The sequence below is a fragment of the Uloborus diversus genome, chromosome 10 (genome assembly GCF_026930045.1).
Source record: "Uloborus diversus isolate 005 chromosome 10, Udiv.v.3.1, whole genome shotgun sequence".
NCBI classification, from domain to species: Eukaryota; Metazoa; Arthropoda; class Arachnida; order Araneae; family Uloboridae; genus Uloborus; species Uloborus diversus.
Genome location: NC_072740.1, coordinates 137527601 through 137550244, shown reverse-complemented (window position 1 = coordinate 137550244; position 22644 = coordinate 137527601). Strand labels below are relative to the sequence as shown.

The 22644-nt window shown below is 33.4% G+C and overlaps 1 protein-coding gene across 1 annotated transcript in view; it reads left to right on the top strand.

The window, feature by feature from the left end:
- Positions 1-206: 206 nt before the first annotated feature.
- LOC129231305 (uncharacterized) overlaps positions 207-22644 on the top strand; it is a 128612-nt gene continuing 106174 nt past the window's right edge. Inside the window, exon 1 of the mRNA XM_054865593.1 lies at positions 207-297. Within this exon, the coding sequence (XP_054721568.1) occupies positions 226-297 (72 nt within the window). The 5' untranslated portion in view covers positions 207-225. The remainder of the gene's footprint in view (positions 298-22644) is intronic.

Sequence of the window (22644 nt, the reverse complement as noted above, 5' to 3'; positions counted from 1 at the left end):
TTCCTAGTACAGTAATCACCATTCCTAATTACAATCTAGTGCGTCAAATGCGTCAACAAAGAATCTCAAATCGAATTTCTTTTCTTGTTCCACGAACTGAAAATGTGAGGCGCTTCTAGATGGCCTGCTATTGGTGGATATCGATTGCGAAGGCGGAGCAAGACCATTTTAAAAGCGAGCGCCCGGAAGCCAAAACTTTCAGACGCGACGAAAATCCAAAAAGCCATGGCTGGAAGGAAGTTGATTCAACTGGTGGTCCTCATCTGTTTAGATGCCGCTTTTTCCATCAGCGAAAAGGTACCTTTTCATTTTTCAACTCAAAAGGTTTATTTGAAACTAAAAGCCTTTTGTTGAATAGTTTTTTAAAATTTATTAAGAATCTTATGATAATTTTATATGTATGTTTGGCGAAATTATTGATTTCCGTTCTATTTAACGATAACATTAAAAAATAAAAAAAAAACCACTCAACAATCGAAGTTGTCGAATTTTGAGTTGTGCGCAAAACATTCTTCTTGGAAAAATCCATCTTTTTAAGAGACTTGAAACATTACAAATCCTTCGAGTAGCTGGTGATGTTATGAATTTAAAATTTTTGTATTTAGTGGGTTCGTCTTTTCCCCCAATTTTATATATTTAAAAGGTTAAACCGTTGTCTTTTTTATCTTTCAACTGCTGGGGTAATTAAAGAGTCACTATTAAAAGTTTTAGAAAAAATCAATTATTTTTTCATAAAGAAAGACTTTTTATTTAAATTTATTTTTCTGTGTTTATCTTTATAAGATCAGTTTCATTTATTCTCTGAACTGTCGCACCGCATTCTAAGGAAAAGCAACGTAATAAAAGTTTACAGAAGTTGTTTTGAAAAATTTAAACTTTTTGACTAAATTCGAAAAATATTTTAGTGATAAAACATATGTTATTTTTTTCATTAAAAGAGTCACTTCTAAGTACCCTCATATAGTGTTAGTTAGGGAGTTAATAACTAGAAGGGTGGAAGTATATCAAATATTACGTGACAGCTTAGAATATGTTGTATTGGTTTCTTGAAATGTACTATTAACTTCACTCACCAAATAAAATTTGCTTTATATTAATAATATATATACTTTTCCTCCCAAAAACGTTCGGAAACCTATCATTTTTTGTGAAATAGGACTCGATCGATTAATTAAATTTGATTTTTCTGAATGGGTAAATAATAATCAGATCTACTAGCTATTTTTAACAAAACTGCATGAAATATTTAAATAAATAATAAAGTTTTATTTTTAACAAATCGGCAATCAAAAAGTACCAAACTTTATATCACAAAAGTGTTCGTACACTTTCAAAAAATGTCGACAACTTAATAAATGCTCGAATTTTTCGTTAATTGAATATTTTTTGGATGTTTTTTAGCATTCACAACAGCTTGTAAACGTCTCGAAATCGGTCTTTTTTGTCATTTTTAAGACAATGTTCAGTTACTCGACGACAGTATTACATTATGACATTAATGTTTTGGCTCTATTTTAATTTTAATGTCGAGTTTTCGTACTATAACAACCAGTTCTCTCCAAATATGTTCAAGTAGGTTTAAATTTTTTGACTGAAGTGGTATTATTAATGGAGAGGGGCAATGCTGTTATTTTAAATTGCTCCGCTTTTTAATTACTGCTTTTTTAATCACCCGTTCATTGGGCTCGTTCATTTGAACGACGTCGTTCACTTAAAAAAGGGGCGGGGAATCTCTCTGAGAGAGTTACTCACGTACATGGAAAATGTTTCATTCTATTGTTAGTACTCTTTTAAGTAAGCTCAACAGAAATGAGTGAAAAGTAAGGAAATATGTCGAAAAAATGTAATAAATATTTCATTTAGGTTTAAATCTGTAATGCAATGCAAGTATAGTACATTTTGTAAGATATTTAACGGTGCACGAGATATCTGATTTCCATTCCAAAAACCGCAGTTTGATTCTAGTTTACAAATTTAAATAAATACTATTTTATAAAAGAAAGTAAGCAAATAAAATGAAGTGGAGTTAGAATATCTTTAAATCGTTAGAAAAAAAAGGGAATACAGTCCACTGAAACATTTTCAATGCTACAAAAATTGTAATATTTTAGATTTTATTCTGTTTTAGACAATTCGATTCATTAAAGCGGTTGATTCAATTAACCACTGATTTAATTAACCGGCGTCTACTTCAATATCAAAAAGTAAATAAATAAGCTTATTAATTTTGAAATAAAATGAGAGAGAGAACACTAAAATAAATATATATATATATATCTTTCAAAAAAAAAAAAAAAAACGGTCGTCTTTTTTTAGAACATCGTATTGCACCGTTCATTTTCAGAAGTCGATCATTTAAACCCGTTTGTTCATAAAGAAAATAAAATATGAACTTACGTGAAGTTAATTCTACAACGTGCATTAGAATCTAAATCGAAATATCATACCTTCAAGTGTAGCATGGTCACAGGTGGAAAAAAAAAGTTTATTTTGAATGTGTAAAAAAACAGGTACAGTGGTCGCCGCTTATATGAATCACAGTTGTTCTAAGCAGCTTTAATTCCATAAAGCGGCTGATTCAATAAAGCTAGATTTTATTCTGTTTAAGACAATTTGATTCATTAAAGCGATTGATTCAATTAACCACTGATTTAATTAACCGGCGTCTACTTCAGCATCAAAAGCTAAATAAATAAGCTAATTAATTTTGAAATAAAATGAGAGAGAGAACACTAAAGTAAATATCTTTCAAAAAAAAAAAAGGTCGTCCTTGTTTTAGAACATCGTATTGCACCGTTCATTTTCAGAAGTCGATCATTTAAACCCGTTTGTTCATAAGCGAAATTAATTTTTCCTTAATTTTTAAACCTTGGGGACAATTACGGAGACGCCAGATGTGAATGTCGACTGTGTGCAATCGATCGTTATCTTGATAATAATAATAAAAAAAACAGGTTGCTTCCAATACCAAACTTTGAGCTGATAACTTTAAATTGCCGTTTAAAATATTTAAATAAACAACATGATTCGTTATTCCATTAATAAAAACCAAGCTTATAAGCCCTGATGTTGGCATGCACTCCCACACAATACAGTGGGGGTCAGATTTATAAGGACACCAAGAAAATTTCCCAGAAAAAAACATATGTCTGAAATAGTTTAGTAAAATTTAAGTACAAAAGGCCTTTTAAAGCTAGAAATCATTGTAGAATGCAGAACATTTGAAAATACAAAATATAAATGTTTTCCCGTGATTAATAAAAAAATGTCATAGTTAAAACTGGACAAAATTTTCAGACAACTAGCGTTATGTCCTGAAAAACCGTAGTAATCAATAATTACTCCCTTTTTTTTCAATCGCTTTTATCAGTCTTGATGTCATGGAAGTTGAAGAGCATTCTTGGAAATTTTTATCCTAGCTTTTTCGATTGACAAAATGAGTTCTTGCTTGTTTCGATATTGAATACCATTTTTTTCATACTTCTTGAGGCCAGAATGCTCCATGAAGCTTCCATTAAACTTAGATCGAGCCTTTTGTCCGACAGGTATAGTAATTTCACGAAAAAAGCATTAAGCAATGATTTTGAGATTTAGGAAACGTGTCATTAGGATTATCTTGCTGGAATAAAATGTTTAAACTCGTTATTAACGGTGTTTTGGGTTAAAAAAGACTGCTCAGTACATCAACATTACTCCCAGAATTCATTCTGCCCTGCCCAAAAAAATATTGGTATGGTTTCTGTCCGTTGTGAAACTTCCTCAGACCCATACTGAGCCGCCTCCAAACTTACGTTTTGAGATTTATTTTTCCGTTCACAGAGATCGTGCCAGAAGTAGCAAAAAACATCTTGTCCATCCTATTTAAACTTTTTCTCATAAGAAAAAAATGCATTATTCCACTTTTTACCGATAACAACGCATTTTTGGCAAGCTCAACTCTTGGTCTCTAATGAACTTTTTTAAGATTCGGTCATGACATTAGTTTCGCTTCATGAAACTTTTTCTCTTTGTCTAAAACATGTTGTATAGTTCGAGAACTGTATCGTAACTTGAATTCTCATCTAATATCACTTGATGAATTTTTTTTTTTTTTTTTTTTTTTTTTTTTTGGAGCAAAAGCTCGTCTTACAAACATTTGTTTCACACCTACAGAAACAGAAGAGATTTCCTTCCTGCTCGTCTTTGTGGTAATTAGTTGCCAGGATTTTTGAGAGATCGGTTATTTACTGCTCTCTATCTATTCAGATTTGTCGCTATTTGACGTTCAGTAAGTCGTGAAGTTTCTCAAGAACCACTTTCCGTTTGTTGAATTCTTTAAGTTTACTACCAAACGGTATGACTGTAAAAATTGAATATAACATCCCCAATCGCTTACTAAGCATTTATATCGTTATGTAGTGCAGTGTGCAGAACAAAAAACAAGCAAATTTTCTTTTTCAGAACACAAAAATCTAATTGTCCTCATAATTTTGTCCATGTAACACGAATGTTTAAATTCAAATTTTATTCTATGAATACGAAATTGCTATGTATTTCCAATATAAGTAATAAAAAACAGTTTGTTTTACCATTAAGTTCCAGCCAGAAATTTATATAACTTTCCGATCAAATGTAGAAAAGATTTGGAGATTTTTCCTTTGTCCTTATAAGTTTGACTACCACTGTAGCACCACATCCGAACCGCCGTCCTAACTTAATTCTTGGAATTAAGTCAATCAATTTTTTCTTCTTCTTTGCTCGTGCAACGGTACCAAAAATGTTAAATTTATTCCAATTTGCATATAAGACATTATTCCAGTATGTTTCAGGTTATTTTGCGATTGATTTTGTGAACTGAAGATGAAATTTTCTGTTTTTCCCATTAACAACAGAATTTCTGCTGGTAGAGCACCCATATCATCAAGCTGCTCCGAGAACTCTGCAAAACGTTTCAGGGTAAATTGAAATGGAAAAATTTTCATTTAACTATGCAGAAACTTTTACAAGAATGTAACGTGGATTTTTCACGAATTTACTAGTTTGAAATCTCTAATCACGCTTTGTTAACTTTGCCATTTCTCATTTCTTGTCTTGATTTCGAATCGATTATCTTCTTTAAACCGTTATATTAGGAACTGCAGTGTAGAATGTTATATATTAACTTATTTCGAGATGTTTCGAACTGGTTTACCGCTAATATGATGAAAAATAATCGTTTTCTGAATTCTGTTTGCTGTTTCTTTGCGGGAATACGAGTCACTTTTAAAAAATAAGTATACGAGTATTACTATTGCGGAGTAAACAAACAAATTAAAGCCAAACAAGTTCCTAAGAGTTCAATGCAAAGTTAAATAAATAAAAAAAAGAACAAATTTTAACTCTGAATTTATCTGAAAATATATCAGGGTACGATAACTTTTGAGGCTCATTCTTTCTGTCTCTTCGTTGTTTGTCCCATTTCAAAAAGGAACCCAGCTATTATCTTTACTACTAATAAAACTGAAAGTCTGGATGTCTAGATGTCTAAATCTCTGTGACGCGCATATCGCCTAGACCGTTCGCCCGATTTTCGTGAAATTTGGCACAAAACTAATTTGTAGCATAGGAGTGTGTACCTCGAAGCGATTTTTCGAAAATTCGATTTTGTTCTTTTTCTATTCCAATTTTAAGAACATTTTACAAGCAAATTATCATAACAAGGACGAGCAAATTACCATAACGTGGACGAGCAAACTACCATAACATGGGCTAGCAAATTGGCGATAAATTCATCATCCATCATTTGTAATTATACAGGCGAACCAAATGACCTTTCAATTTTCTACTACGGGCAAAGCCGTGCGGGTACCGCTAGTTTAAAAATAAAACTGTTGGGGTTTTACTTAAATTCACATAGAAATGACTTGAAAAAAATGGCCTTCATATTTGAATTCATTCCTGTGTGCCTTGTTTTTGCAACTCCATTTCGATATTGAAATCGCCTCCGGAAAAAAAGATCAAAAATGATTTGTACTGAAATATGATTAGCCTCTTGGAAGCATGAGCTTCTTTCGAAAATATTGGCAAGAAATGATCGATTTTTTTTTGAACACAAAAGGAATATATAGGTAAAGCGTAAGTTATTTTTTGCAATTTCAACTTGTGGGAGGAGGGGGTGATATAGGGAGTGTGAGTGAGATGCTCTACACCAAAGTACTACTTTACACAAGAAAATGTAGTTTACACAGGAAAAATTCTACATAATTGTGCCATTTATGGTAAATTCTTTCAATAATAGTTCAGGCTATCTGTTTTTACTGGAACGGAACTCAGACGTGCATTAGAAATAAAGAAACGCGAACTGGGAGAAAAAAAAAAACCGCCCGTGTCACCGTGTCTGACACGGGCATGCACAAATTTGACGATAACCTTAGTCCGTGTCATATACGGGAAAATACGTTAAGAGTATAAATGAAAAAGTAATGTGCATTTAGTGCATAACAAACTGTCAAGAAAGACAGAAAATAGTTATTTCTAGGCTACATTGGAGCCTCTTCATCAGTATAAAAGTGCTTACACACAACAGGTAATCACGTATGATCACCAATGACGTTCACTCATTGCCGTGTGTTGTGTGATGAGCACTTATGTACCGAAGTAACCTTTTCAAATCTCTATTTGCAACCTCTTCTTGCCAATTTGTACTTTATTCACTTTCTGTTTGGCATTTTGGTTTTATACACTAGATTATAGTTTAACTCAAAAAATAATTTTTTTTGGAGAAATTAACTCCATAACTATAGTTGCAAACGTTTAACATTGTGACCAATGTAACATGAAGAGCTAAACGTTATAAATACACCAATCTGCAATATGTGTTTCAGACACGTGTTTAGGCAATTAGAAGTTTTCGTATTGGAAAAGGAATTCTTTATAATCGCGCGAAACATGCGTCAGCAATCTGTTTTCAATTTTGTGTATCCTAACTAGTGCTGTATTGGATTGTATATGGCATATACCTTCAACTTCGTTTCGAAAAATAGTGTGTACCTCTTGCTTTTCAATCAATCTGCTGTTTAAATATAATTCCAATGATTTTTTTTTTAATGATAGCTTAAAAAAATCTCACAGAAATATCGGCGTAGATAGATATTTCTATAACGCTCGCTCAACCTTCAAAGACGAACAGAACCAACGATCGAACGATGACCGTGCGTGCTGACGTCACCAATGAAGATCGGTCGACTGTTGGGCGCCAACGGTCGACCTGGTTGTACCTGGTCGAGCGGTCGGCTGCAAACTGCTCTTCGAAATGGAACAATGATCAGGAAAACTAAACATACGAGTTAACACTACTACAAGAAAAATAAATTGACAGTAAAGAACCACCAATTGATCAAATTCATCCAAAAACAGTATAATATCAAGGTTAACAAATCCCTGTTCGGCAATGGATGCATAACAAAGAACAGAGTTAGAGCGAGCCGAACTTGAGTCTCTACAAGGGATGCATTTTCAGAAAAATTAAAAGTTGTTAGCACCAATTTTCTACATTTTAATCTAAGTCAACCACCATCTTCTCTATAAAGTTTCAGCGTATACCCTCTTATTATTTTATCTAAAAACATTACATCTTCTACTACTTTTACGACTACAGAACTGGTAATATTTCTTTTCTCTTTGACAAGAAACTAGTTAAAAAAAACATACCGCATTAATACAAGCAGAACAACTTAGATCAGTGAAACAATCTATGAGGATTTAAAACTTCGTTCATTATAATATTTTATCGTTATAAAATAGATATTTGTCACATTATTATTTTAACAGATATCATCCTAGTGCAAGGAATGGGGATATCGTGAATTTCTGCAGAAAAACTCGAATCTTATTCTATTAACCTAATTTTACTTTAAAGCTCCCGATAGATCAATATCTTTTAACAGAACTCAAAAAATGTCTACTCCGAAATATATTGTTCTTAGAAGCATTGATTTAAAATCAACAACTGAGTTTTCAGCACAAAACCGTCATAAATACGCAAATTAAAGCGGCTATCATAAGTTGACCCATGACCTTGACAATGTTCACTTCTTCTGTGGGTCATAGAAAAGGGTAATAGGAACCGAGTTGAGTTACTTTCGTAGTAAATTTGCAGAGGTGTTCCAACGGAAACCCATGTTAGCAACTCGTCCCTTTTTCACTGAACTCCTCAAAAAGAAGTGAACATTGTCAAGATCATAGCTCAACTTATCAGATCCACAATATACAACCGTTTCAAACCTCTATAAGAACGAGGTTTTCCTACATTCTGTATAGCATCGTAAATTAACAGTTTTGAGGCACCAATAAGATGGTGGATGTTAGTCCTTCAACCCATTTTGCAAACTAATATCGCTATATATTAGGAATAAAAAAAACACTACAATTTTTATGCAATATACAAATATACATACAACGTACAAAAGCATGACAAAATCAATCTGAACAGACATAGCTCCAAATACTTTGATGCCACTGCACAATAGTGCTAAAGTTTTACCACGGAAAGATGGCGAATGATCTTGAAGCGGAAACGTTATTCCCATCATTTGTAATAGTCTACCTATTATAAATGATGGGAATAACGTTTCCGCTTCAAGATCATTCGCCATCTTTCCGTGGTAAAACTTTAGCGCTATTGTGCAGTGGCATCAAAGTATTTGGAGCTATGTCTGTAGCGCCCAGTAGCAAGAGCCACGTTATCGCTGATCCCATTTATTAAAAAAAAAAAAAAAATACAAACAAAATATTTCAAATGATAGAAATGATTTTTCAGCTTCAAGGTCATCCACCATCTCTCAGTGATCAAACTTTATCAGAAATTTTCGAGAGTTATATTTAGAGGGTTATTTTATATCAGTTTTAAAATGGGTTTGACCCTATGAATCTTCCTTATTTACGCCCTGTTGCTTGAATAATAATTTTATTATCTGAGATCCAAACCTTCATCCACCACTACTTGCCATTTCGTTGATAGATTTTTTTTTAATCAGGGGCATAGAATTTAAAACATAGTTCAAAAACTCGTAGTTGTTTAAATTTTCTCGAAAGCATCACGATTTTAAATGTGAATCAAGAAAAAAGTTTAATGTAAATGGATATTGTGAAGTTGTATATTGTGTGCACAGCTTCGATTGCTTGTTGAAATTACATTCCTCTTTTAACAAAATCTTCATTCAAAAAAAAAAAAAAAAAATCATTAAAGAATTAGTTTAAGATGCATGATTTCTAACAGGTTTGCGTGATTTTACTCCCTTTATTAGGGTGGGCCGAAAAAAGGAAATTTTTGATAAGCAACTTGCAATGGCAAAAAAAAAAAGTTGTGTATTGCCATCCTAAACATGGGAAAAATAATTTAAAAAATTAATATTTATGTCTCCAGATCGCGCATTGGCAGCAAAATTTGAAAAAAAAAGGTAAAAAATGGTGAATTTTCAAATATTTTTCAAAAATCCAAATGTTCAAATTTTTTGCTGTAATCCCATTTAAATGCTTCTGTTTAATAATCTTTTAATATATCTTTGAAAATATTTACATTCCTTTACAGTTTTTAGTTCGCGCATAAGCCGCAAAGTTACGTAAAATCAACCCAAAATCGACTTTTTAAACTTATTTTGTACATTACAGTATTTCTTCTTTTAAATCCCAGTTGTATACATTTTTTACAGTAAATGTGCACGAAACAGCTCTTTGCTGGGACTGCAATTACATTATGTTGCATTAACAGCCCAGAACCCACCCCACTTTGGTGGTTGCACTTGCTGTTCCACTTGCAGTTCCCAAGTAGAATGGTCATTGACAGGACTCATACATTTGTAAAGTAACTTAAAATAATAATAACTATTTGGTATTAAACAAGTTCCTAAGTTTCGATAAAGGTTTGAAGTTGGACTTGTGTCTCAATTTTTGCATTGAGGATCGCGAGCATAAAGGTTTTCACATTAATCCATATCTTGTCTCATCCAAAAAAAAAAAAAAACACCCTACCTACCGACTCCATTAACCAGTTTAATAACCCATTCCACAGCCGGCGTGTAAAAAAGGAACATTTACTGATTTATGGGTAAAGCATCAACTATTTTTTTAAATTAAATATTATTAACTTAGAAAGTACTCGATCGGAAGAAACCGAAGTTTTGGAAACTGTCTTAAAAAGCAAGAAAAAGTATTTGATGGATATTGATATTGCAATACACAAAGGAAAATGTGACTCTGATCTCGCTTTCACAAAACTAAGACTTTTAGTCATTAGCTTTCGTTAATGTGTGCTAACGGAGTGCTGGAGCTGTATAACAAGGCGATAAAGGGCTTTCAGATGAGTAAAAATTGGTCAAACAAACGTTTTTTCATTCATTATATTTCTAAAAACTACACCTTTAGCTGAACCGTTTAAAAAAAAAAAAAAAAAACTGAATCGGTGGAAAACTGGCGAAGTTATGACACTTTTTGTGGGAGCCACGCCCCCTTTTTTTACTAAAAACTGCATACAAAAATGCATATAAGAAATGCATATAAAATGCATGAGTAAAAAAAAGCATATAATATTTAAATTTTTAATACTAATACCATTTCTAATGAATCATAAGACCTTATTTGTGGTGAATTAGTATTAAAAACTAAATTGTTTATTCAATTAAGTGATTCAATAAAATGCTTACTTAAAATATAAAGGAGTGGGATTATAGTACAGTATCTATATAACGCAAAAGACTACCAATCAAGAAATACTTCTATAGCTATAAGAAAAATTCTTCCATCAATATTAAGATTTCAAGCTTCGAACTACAGCAGTTAGTTTGACAGGTTAACGTGTTCACTTCAATGATGATGTTGAAAACAAGGATATTTTATCCTTTCTAGAAACTATGCATTTGTTTAAGTATGTAGTCTTAAAATTCCCATATCACACACGGGCAGTGGAATGCGTTGTGGAACTGTTCAGTGAATGTGCAGAAATTCATTTGAGGTATTAGACGGAAGAGATGGATTTATATGAAAACCTTTATATTTTTTAAACATCAGTGCCAAAACTGAGTCGTAAGTCCAACTTCAAACCTTTATCGAAACTTAGGAACTTGTTTAATACCAAATAGTTATTATTATTTTAAGTTACTTTACAAATGTATGAGTCCTGTCAATAACCATTCTACTTGGGAACTGCAAGTGGAACAGCAAGTGCAACCACCAAAGTGGGGTGGGTTCTGGGCTGTTAATGCAACATAATGTAATTGCAGTCCCAGCAAAGAGCTGTTTCGTGCACATTTACTGTAAAAATATATTTAACTGGGATCTAAAAGAAGAAATACTGCAATATGCAAAATAAGGTAAAAATGTCGATTTTGGGTTGATTTTGCGTAACTTTGCGGCTTATGCGCAAACTAAAAACTGTAAAGGAATTAAATATTTTAGAAGATAGATTCAAATACTATTAAAAGAAAGCATTAAACTGGATTAGAACAAACATCTTGAACATTTGGAGTTTTATAAAAAATATTTGAAAATTGGCATTTTTTTACCCTTTTTTCCAACTTTGCTGCCATTGCGCGATCTGAAGACATAAATATTAATTTTTTGAGCAATCACGATTGCTTATTGTTTTCACTTGACCATCCTTGGCGTTGTGGTTCCTTTTTCAGCTTGGTTCAGGAGCCGCTGCAGCACCACCGCCCACCGGACTCTGCAGGTGCGTCGGAATCCGCTTTTCCTGGTCGGAGACGTCCATGTCCTGTACACACACACACATACACGCCTACGTACATACACACAGGTCTACGCACACACACAAACCTACACATGCATGCAGGCGCGCCTACGCACACACACACAACTATACACACGTAATCGCCCAGGAGGAGGGGCAAGCTTTGGGGCTGGGAGGGGGACAGGAGGCGTTTCTAGAAATAATAACTCCAATGAGTAGGGTCCTGTTGAAACTCGTGATTGCGAAATACATAATTTGAATTCAAAGTGTCAGAATTCAAATTACTTTTTTTTGTTATTTTTCCCATGTTTAGGATGGTAATACACAACTTTTTCTTGCCGTTAGAAGTTGCTTCTCGAAAATATCCTTTTTTCAGTCCACCCTACCCTTTATCTCCTAAATAAATCAACTTTTAAAAATTTTAAATACTAAAATCTGCCGTACATCTTCGTTTTTCCGTCAACATCACGTTTTCAATAACCGGAACTTATCGCATATAATTCTGACATTTAGTTAATTCTGATTTTACACTCAGACTTGTTTTTAGGCTGCAGATAGGAACCGCATAAAAAAATCGTTCAAAACTTCACTAGTAGCTGTAAAAATTAATTTTCGCAACAAAAATTACAGCTAAATCGCACAAAAATAGGTTTTAGTGTACATCGATGTTTTATTTCCAAGCTCTAGTTACCACAAATCTTCAAATTGTTCAGACATACCCTAATGTTTCTTAACAACTGAGACACTTCCATAAAAATTGCGAAAATATGTGGAAAGGTTTACTATCGGATATCTAGTAAAGAATCAACGATGATTTTTGAATCAAATAGTGGACAAAAGAATGGTTTCTGGGAAGGTAGAAATACTTGCTATATTCCACTCTTGCTAAATGGTCATTGCGAGCTTGTGAGAGGACTCACAAAGAGAGTTAAGACTGCTGTTCTAAACTCTTTCTAGCTGTACTTTTGGATTCACTGTTAAAAATTTTCCTGAAAATTTACGGTAATTGTTACTGGCATCCATGTTGCCAGTAACTATTACCGTAAAAATAAAATGTTACTGTAAAATTTTACGGTTTCCTCGATAGACCACAGCAACCAATTGGAACTGAGATCGCTTATTTCTCCGGTATAAATTACCGTAAAAATCAGCGATGCTGTAAGTCCGCCATTTTACAGTAACAATTACCAGAAAATCATCCTGAATTTTTAACAGTGTTCAGAATGGATAGGTAACTTGAAGAATATATAAAGCTTATGCTACCTGAGTTTTAAGGATATTGCGTGTTTAGATAATACCTTAAAATAAATGATTAAACTTAACTGTTTAAGAATTTCATCAGAGTTATTAAAGAAAGACGTGGCTTTCGTCGGACTTTTAAAGATGCTATAGTTATTAAATGTGCCAGTGAAAATGTTTTGAAAAAGCAGGGGCTGTTTGATTTTTCGACGATGTTCCAGAGCCTCTTATTAATCTGAAGAATCAGAAGAAATTCCGCTTTTCTAGATGAATAAATAATAATACGTGCAACGTGGACTTTCAGTCTTCATGATATTTTCGAATAGCTTTGACTAACGGACGACATACATCTTAAAACAACAATTTTTCTTTTTCTTTTTTTTCAAACATACGGTTGTACTTCTTTTTTCTAGCCTACTACACACTATGATATTGTCTATATTTATGACATACTTAATTCCTGTTTTCTTCTAGTTTTAGTCTAAATTTTAAAGGTGTAATACATTCATGCCTCACTGTGTGTAATTATTATATTATTAATAGTTTCTTCTTGTCTTTAATTTACATATTAGTCTTTTTTAACGCTATAGGCCAGGACGTCAAATTTTAAATAAATAAGACTGTGGTTCAACGCTTTAAGACCTGCAATATCTATTGTTAGAAAATTTTAATTACCAAAAACACGGAATCATTCAAGCAAGAATAATTAAAGAAAGATCTGCTCACATACTTTGTATAGCGGGTTTACACTGAAAAAAAACTTGGATAAAACCTTAAGCCAATGAAAATGACATTGATGGTGCCTTTATATTCCTTTTAAAACTTTTTTTTTCCTTTAAGGTAAAGAGTTGTTTATATCTAATAAGAAAATATAATGAAACTTTTTTTTTAAAGAATATTTTATTTCTAAATGTCCATGTTAGAACTATTTGTAAAAAACTTCAAAATTTTAATTAATGTTTCTAAAAACAACGTGTGTGAACTAAAACCATCTCATTTTCAAACAAAGAGATTGTTTTCATTATTATTTTCTTTTTTCGCTTTTCTTGGCACAAGAGGATTCCACTCTCTAACTTTTATTATTATTATTCCTTCACTTGGTTTCAATTTTGGACAATTCCTATCGATTAACAAAATCGTTGAGAGACATCATTGTTCTTTTTTTTTAATTGTAATTTTTTTTTCTTAACATTCTCTAAACACATTTAGAACTGATATTACATATCACGTAATTTGATCATTTTGTTTAACATGAGGAACTATAATTAATATATATATATATATATATGTGTGTGTGTGTGTGTGTGTGTGTGTATACAGTCGAACCTGTCTATCTCTAATTTTACGGGAGCGAAGAAAAAATTCAAGATATGGAGGTTTCGAGGCACAGAGGTTTTGAAAAAAGTTCTAAAAATAAGAAATTGGAGCAATGACTCGAAAGTAAAACTTTGAAAGAAATTTTACTAATCAACAACGTCTCCTTCCTCTCAGTTTCCGAATGGATATAATAGCTGGAAAACTTGCTTCTTGTACATAAAGTTTTAATTCTGGAGCATTATGTGACTGCTAATATTAAGAAAAATGGTTTTTGTCTAAAAATTCCAGTTAATAAAGAGCGTTGGGGATCGAATTCAAGAAAGACACTTCAGTCGAAATTCGAGATATACAGTTTTTCAGAAAATTTCATTCGAGACAAACATTAGGGAAAACATTGAATTAATACTTTATGGTACAGGAAAAATGAAAAACTTTGACATAGAGAGGTTTGCGAGATAGGCAGGTTCGAGATAAACAGGTTCGACTGTATATATATATATATATATATATATATATATATATATATACAGAGAGAGAGAGAGAGATATAAAAGAGAGGAAATCAGTTGAATTCCACGCTGGAAGGTAATTCTGCGCGTAGAATAGGTCGCAAGTAACATGCAAGGTCCAGTAACAGACAGTCATATGTTTGGATTTAAATAATAAGCCTTTTAGGCGGGTAAAACTGATGTTGCTGTATCCCATGAATACCGTGCATACATCTAGTGTTATTAGATTGAATTTTATGAGCTAGTCGGTATTTACAAGGCAGTAGTGGGAGATTATGAACAGCTACCGCGAAGTCAACTGGTGTTTCATGTTCACTTGAAATTAAATAAGGCTTTAGTTCTAAAAGTAAAGAACTTTTGTACATTTTAAAGAGAAAATTAAATTTTGCATATTACTCATTCTTCGCTCATCCTATCTGTTGGTGGGTGTCATCAGATTTTTCGGTGTCTGTTACTGGGGGTCAGACCTTTTCTCGAAATTGGGCAAATAAAAATAGAATGAACTAATTCAAAGTATCCAGAAGCAGCTCAACGCTAGATGAGACGTTGTTGCATGAGAGAGAAATTGTTTTAAAAGTCTAAATACATTAAAAGGCTTAGAAAATTGAGTTAACCTGAGAGGGATGTTTCAAGCATGTCTGACTGGTGTCGTTATCTATGTATTTTTAACATCCCATAATACACTTGGACCTGCGTACGATACTACCGTTTTCAGAGAATCTTGAAGACTAACTGCAAAGAAGACGACGATATTATGCATGTTTATTTTACCTGGATGTCTGATATGTTTTTGCAGATTGTGTCTTATAACAATATACTTTTTAAAATTAAATATAACCGCTGAAACTCGATCGCTTTTTTTCTTTTTTTGCATTTAGTTCTTGACGTTTTGTGATTAGTTTTGCGTTTTCATAGCAAATATACTCGAATCGAAAACCTATTAAGCTGAATGGCAGCATATTAAAATGTCTGCCTTTGCAGATAATTCTGCGCAATATTTCTGGTGTAGTTCTGTGTAGTAAGAACTTGGCAAGATACACTCAGGGATATTGAAAATAGCGCCCGAAGAAAGAAGCATTGGATTGAAGTGAATTTTAATATACAGAATAATATGGGTGAGAGGTACACTTGATCCCCAAAATCAAGACAATTAAACAAATACAGGCTGAGAAATGAGATAAATACAGTGCTACTTCAATAGCGCGTTGGATCCCTTTTTACTGCAATACATGACGCAATACGGTCCGACATTGAACTAATTTACCGTCTGATGTTGTTCTAAGGCAGATGGGCCCCTAAATTTTGAACAGCCACTTCTAAATCTTACACAGAGTAGCACGGCGGCATCTGGCGTTTCAGCTGATCCCATACATGCTCCATAGGGGACAAGTCGATGGAGCGGTCTGGCGATGGAAGAGTACCAAAAGGACGTAAGTCTTATGCAACTCTAGCTGTATGTGAGCAAGCATTATCTTGCTGGAAATTTGCTCTGGGAGGGCCATTTAGGAACGGTCCTAGTTGTGGTTGCAGAATGCCATTAACATAACGCTGGTCCGTTAAGGTACCACGTACCACAACTAGAGTGGACCGGCTATCATAGACTATAGCCTCCCAAAGCAATTTGCCCGCTGTGCGGGTAGTGTGTCGTGCGATAGAATGGGTGGACTGGTATCTTTCTCTGGAGGGCTTCCACAGCCGTGCACGGATACCATCTGACCTTAAAACGAATCAGGAATCATTACTGAGCACCACCTTTTGCCAATCAGATCAGTGACATCCCACATCGCTCTGGCTTCGCACCATTGCAGACGCAGTTGCCATGTTTTCGTGTTAAAGGGAGTACACGAAAAGGGCCCTTGGACGGCAGATTTACTACCGCAAGACTTTTAGAAATGGTTGGATGAACAACTGCTACCCTTACGTCTGCTTGTATGGTGAAACGAGTCGCTATAGGATCCACGAGCGCTTGCCGCACGATCCTCCCATCCTCTCTCCTCCTGGTCTTCCCGGTCGCTCCAGACCCGTTTTTTTTTTTTTTTTTTTTTTTTTTTTTTTTTTTTTTTGCACGTGGGTACCATTTCCATTGTCCACTGCCTCCAATAGTTTTTAACGGAACACTCCGAACGATTCACCTAGGCAGCAACACGGCTCGTCGACCAGCCTGCAATTTTCATGCGATGATCAAATCTCTCTCAAACTCGCTTAACTGTGAGAAACGTGTTCTAACTCATCTACCTGGCATCCTTCACTCATTAAGGTTCTCCTACAATCCAGATGTAATCGTAACATTTACAAATCTTAAATTATGCACTGGTTTATATAGCACCTTTTTCCTGATGTCACCGATACTGTAGGGTAAACGGTAAGGCGCATTGACACTAAACTTGGATCATTTGCATATCAGATGTCACTCTTCTTATATGCAAAATTTCACAATTGTACCTTTCTTCTTTCTTGGGGCGCTATTTTCAATGTTCCTGAGTGTATTTAAACATTACCAAGACTAGTGTTTTTACTTTTGCGTTTTATGCTTTTTAGCCTACTTTCCCAGTAAAATTCAGTGACAAAAGGAAAACAAAGCATGAAAGAAGGCTTAATGCATCTTAAAAATATCGCGAAAAATAAAAAAAAGGCAAAAATAAATAAAATATTTTTAAAAAAAGTATAGAAAATTTAAAAATTTTAAACTAGGCTATTGAGATGGGGGGAAAATTTCTGTCGGTCTGTCTGTCTGTCCCCCACCTAATAACTTTTGAGTAAATAGTTCGATTCGAACAACTTTTTTTTTGTGTTCGAAAGATCTCGGCGAGGACACCTCATTCTGTATCTTTTTTTTTATTTGAACAATTAATTTTTCGTTCAATTTTGAACAGTTAAAAAACTTAACATTAGCACCTACGGGGAAATTCAAGACAAAAATAAAATTCTGAACTACAAACTTGTAGGAAAAAAACTTTTGATGAAGAACTTGTATGGAAAATATCTTTTTGATTTGAAGAACTTTCCAATCAATTTTGAACAGTTCAAATCCCTTAACATTAGCGCCTTCGAGGAAACTGAAAGGCAATATAGATTGAACTTAAAGGCGGATTTACTTGAAACAAATTTTGTTGGAAATAGCTCTTGACGACCAACTCTCTACTCCGACAATTTTGAGGTAGTTGACTCCGACTCTGACTTCTGTGCCCGAAAACTAGTCGGATTCCGTCTCTCTGACTTCGTAGCTTTGGCAAAAATTTATACACGGAGGAAAAATGACTGACTCATACTCTTGGAAATTCAACTCCGACTCCGAGCCCTTTGTCCCAAAATAAGTCCGACTCCGACTCTGCTAGCATTGGCAGAGTTGCTGACTTTGAGGGAAAATGACTGATTCCAACTCCGAGTCTTTGAATTAAAAACCATCGAGTCCCTAATCTGACTCTTTTATCCCAAAATGAGATTGACTCCAACTCTGACTCCGCCGCTGTGGTTTTTACTAAGAAATAATTATTTTTATTATAATTTGTTTTTATTTTCACTCTAAAATTTTAATTTATGCATTCTATTTTTGGCGGACATATTCGGAGTTCTTTATGTTTCTACATAAATATAAGCGCAGACTTGTTTTTCTTTTTTTTTTTCGACAATGAGGAATAAGATGTCAACTTAAAGAAATAATTATTTTATTTTTGAAAGTACATTTATTTATTTTTTAAATTATTTTTTGGAAAGAGGGGAAAAACAAACAAGTTTGTTTTTGATATGATGCGTTTATTTTAATGAGCCTATTAGTTTTAATTCTTTTTTTTTCTTCTTTTTGACAGTGGTTAAAGATTATTTTAGTGGAAAAAATGTATTCGCTTCTTCGTTTAAACGGTGCTGTCACTTTATTTGTTCATTTATTAATTGTTTACGCATTTAATTCTTTAGATGAGCGAGTCACATTTTATTTCTAGAAATCAGCTTAAAATATTAAAAAATTATGTTTGAAATAATTTGCGATTTTGGCTAATTTTGTGAATATTGATCAGATACTAGAAAGTCGGTATTGGTATACGGGAAAGTAGGTTCGTTTAGTTTTGGATGAAACCTCTTATACAATTTAATATCTAGTACAGTATACATTTTCAAAAATCGTTGATCACGTACATTTAACCCACAACTTATTTCTACAACAGTTTGTTCTTCTTAAGTTCATATTTCCAAGCGTGGGTATGTCTCCTTAGCGTCAATAAGAAGGTTCCTTTGGAACAGTTTATAACCATTTTAAGATTGTTTGGATACACGAGGTATACATTTTGATTGGCTACCTTTCCCTTTAAAACGAAGTTAGCTGCTTCAGATGAAGCAAATAGAATCACTCCATAGGATCGAGCCAAGCAATTTATAATGTGCAAAAATGCATTTTATGTGCATTAAAAAGAATACAGAGTTTTTAATAAATAATTGCAATTACATTCAAATTTCGCATCTTTCCTTCACATGCAAATTCGTTGCGCCGAATTATCCGATTAGGTAGAGTAGTTCTGCGCGCAGCACGTTTTCTATTTTAATATTTACTAAATTTATTTTAAAGAACTGAATAGCTATATATGATGCTTTTTGTAACAAATTTTGCATGTTGTTTCACTTGCATAAAAATTCAGAGGGGGTCGTGTTTATATTTAGGGTACAACAGCTTTAAAGTTAAGAGTGCAGAATTCGACAACTTTTCCCTATAAAGTACACAGCGAGTCCTTGTTTAACCTGCAAGACTTATTTTCGCAGCCAATGGTATAGATACAACCTTCCCATTGCAAAAAATCGTCATAATAAGATGTGGAGTTAAGTGTGGAGCCCCCAGTTTCCCTTTGTGTCTTTATTGAATGGTGGAACTGTTAAAAAAGAGATTCATATCGGAGAAAAAAAGTACGATGGCGGAGATCTATCAAACTAGTCTCAAAAGTTATGGGGCAGGGAATTAATAGCGGTATACCAACTGAAACATTTTATTCGTCTCAGAACTCTACTTTTTTTCTGCAAACGAAGAAAAAGATGCTTAGATAGCTGACTGCAATGCAATGCAATTTCGTATTCACGGCAAATTTGCCAAATGGATAACCAATTTTGCCCATATGGTAACTTCCATTGCATTGAAAGTATGGTTCTTCTTAATTCCCAAACACGGGTACATAATACTGCGCGACTTTAGTGCTTTATTAACGTTGTTTTCTATCAATTCACATTGCTCTATTTAGATTTTTGCAGTTATTTTTATTCCTTAGGGTTATTTTAATCGCTTTTTACTTCTTTATTATTTTTTTAAAATTTATTTGCTAGTTTTGTTTGTGTCCAGTATACAAGCTGGGCGCACGATTTCAACTCCACCAAATTTGAATCATGATGAAAAAAATAGTAGAATCATTATTTATCGCAATTTGCAAATATACTTCAGACGCGTGTTTTGCAGTTAACAGAGAATCTCTTTGTCGACGCAGAAAGTTGTGAGCGTTGGAGCATTCAGAAACCCAAGACAGATTTTTCTTCTAAAATTGTTTACTTCCTAAAATACGTATTTGTGTGCAATATGTTCGCTATTTGTACTTTCATTGTGTTGATTTTCTCATTTTTTACTTAACAACATTTGTAAATCAGAGTTCAGTTACACAGTGAAATCTCGTTACAACGAACTTCAGGGAATCACAAAATGTTGCGCGTTGTAACGGGAATTTCGCTGTAATGGAATTCAAGCAATTTAACAGAAATTAAATCGGGACTGAGAAATTATTTCACTGAAATGGATATTTCGTTGTATCGGTACTTGCTGTAACGGGTTTTTCTCTTGATATTTTGACTTTGTATGTACTATTTAGGATTTTGATTAAACCTCTTTTTTTTGTTGCAATTCTTATACCTTGTGATTGCAATTTTTGATCTTTTGTGTCTTGAGAGCTGAAAAAGGTATTATTGCAGTTGTCTATAAAAACAACGTCCCACACCAACCCGTTTCAAGTTTAGTGTGCTTAGTGTATGATGTTGTAGTCTCAACAGATCAAAAAGCAGATCCTCATAGGGTATTTTTTGATAATGTCTCGAATAAAATGCGTTGATAGTTTTGGAAAAAACTCAAAATCTAATATAGTGTTAATGAATTAAGGATGATCAAGAGAAGAAATGTCCCATCCATTTTTCTCCGTAACTCTTGACGATTGTAGTCTTGGCGGTAATTTTGATAATTAAACCAGAAAATTTGAGGAACATTAGAAATTTAAAAGTAAACAAACCTCATTCTTTTACTCGTTGATATTAGTTCTAAAATGTTAAAGGATTTTCTTCAGACGATATTCTTTCTAAAATTTCTTTTGTATGCACTAAGTAACAAGCTCTTGCTTAGCTGAAAAATAAAAAAAATCTGAAGATAAACTTGTAAAAAGAACAATTTGTTTTCATTAAACATTAGTGAAATTTGTAATTGATGCCCGGAGAAAGTATATATAATAAGTGCTTGCTCACATACTTTTGAAAATGTTGTTTTATTCTTCATCCCGGAGCACATTTTGTGTTTGGCAAGAGGCGAATTTAGGGCAACGTACTTATATTTCGCCATGTTTGATGTCTTCATAAAAACGTTTTTGGGTTATAGGATATCCCGCATCAACGTCTTTTACTCCAATCTTGATAAGGGACGAAAATAGGAAAACCATGTTTGCCACTATGGCTGCTTTCTGCTCTAAGTGAAACGGACTTAACATGGCAAAACGCTCAGATCATTCAGTTTGCTGCTTACCCTAATCAAATATGTCAAATACAGCTAAATGAACGCATTCTAATAAATAAAAAAGCATTTGCAATTAATATTATTGTAACTATAGTTTTCAAAAATTAGAATAAGTGCTCCCAAACGACAACGCAGCGGTCAAGACTCATCAAACTTCCACAAATAAACAGTGTTCTTTGCCGCAACCCGAAAAAAAAATATCACCGGTAGCGCCACCTAGTGTTAGAACAGAGAAACTTTCGGGGACGAAGTTGGACACGGGAACGAAATATGGCCTCTTTTGCATATTTATTTTTTTTTCTTCATTCCTAAATAGAAGATTTAAGGGTAAATACTTAGTGCTTTCATCTCAAATGCATAACAGAAAACTTTATTTTTTCGGATGAAATTTTGAAAATAAATTGTTCCGCAGCTATGAACTATTTTTAACATTTATTCACAAATCCGCTGTCGACATCGAAGGACGAATACTTTTGCAATGCTAGGGTTGCTATTGACGACAGAGCTGCCCCAGAAATGTAAAATATTTCAACCTGGAACTTTCAGCTAGTATATTTTAACTGTGCTAAAAGTGCTCAAATTTCAGAATTTTCAATGTCGTGGGTGCAAAAGATTTTAATTTATTTTTTAAAAGGAATTTAGCAAAATAGTGGTAACTTTTTGAGTATGTACAACACAGTTCAATCCTTTCCAATGTAGGCTAAAAAGAATTTTATAATCATAACCCTCATGTACCATCTCAAGGAAACGAAACATTATTCTATAGATTAAACGGGAACAAATTACTGTCCTTTTTCGAAAATTGATCTTATAGTTTATTTTCAATCCTCTTTTTGGTCATTCTTCGATTATTTCTACATACTAACTCACACGCTTTTTCTTTATTAAATTACTGATTATTTAGGTTACATGACGTAAACCTCTGTCACTCTTCATTTTTGCAAAACAAAGACTTTAATTAACTTCTTGTCTTGCATCGGGAATTAAGATCGTTAGAAAATAAGCTTTTCGCTTGTCTTTGTAAGACAAAAAAAATTTTTTTTAGATGTACAAAAATATTAAAAAGTTCATTGTTTTATGTGCAAAGCTAAAAAATGTGAAAACCTAAAGCCTTCATAAATTTAATTCATATTATCACTG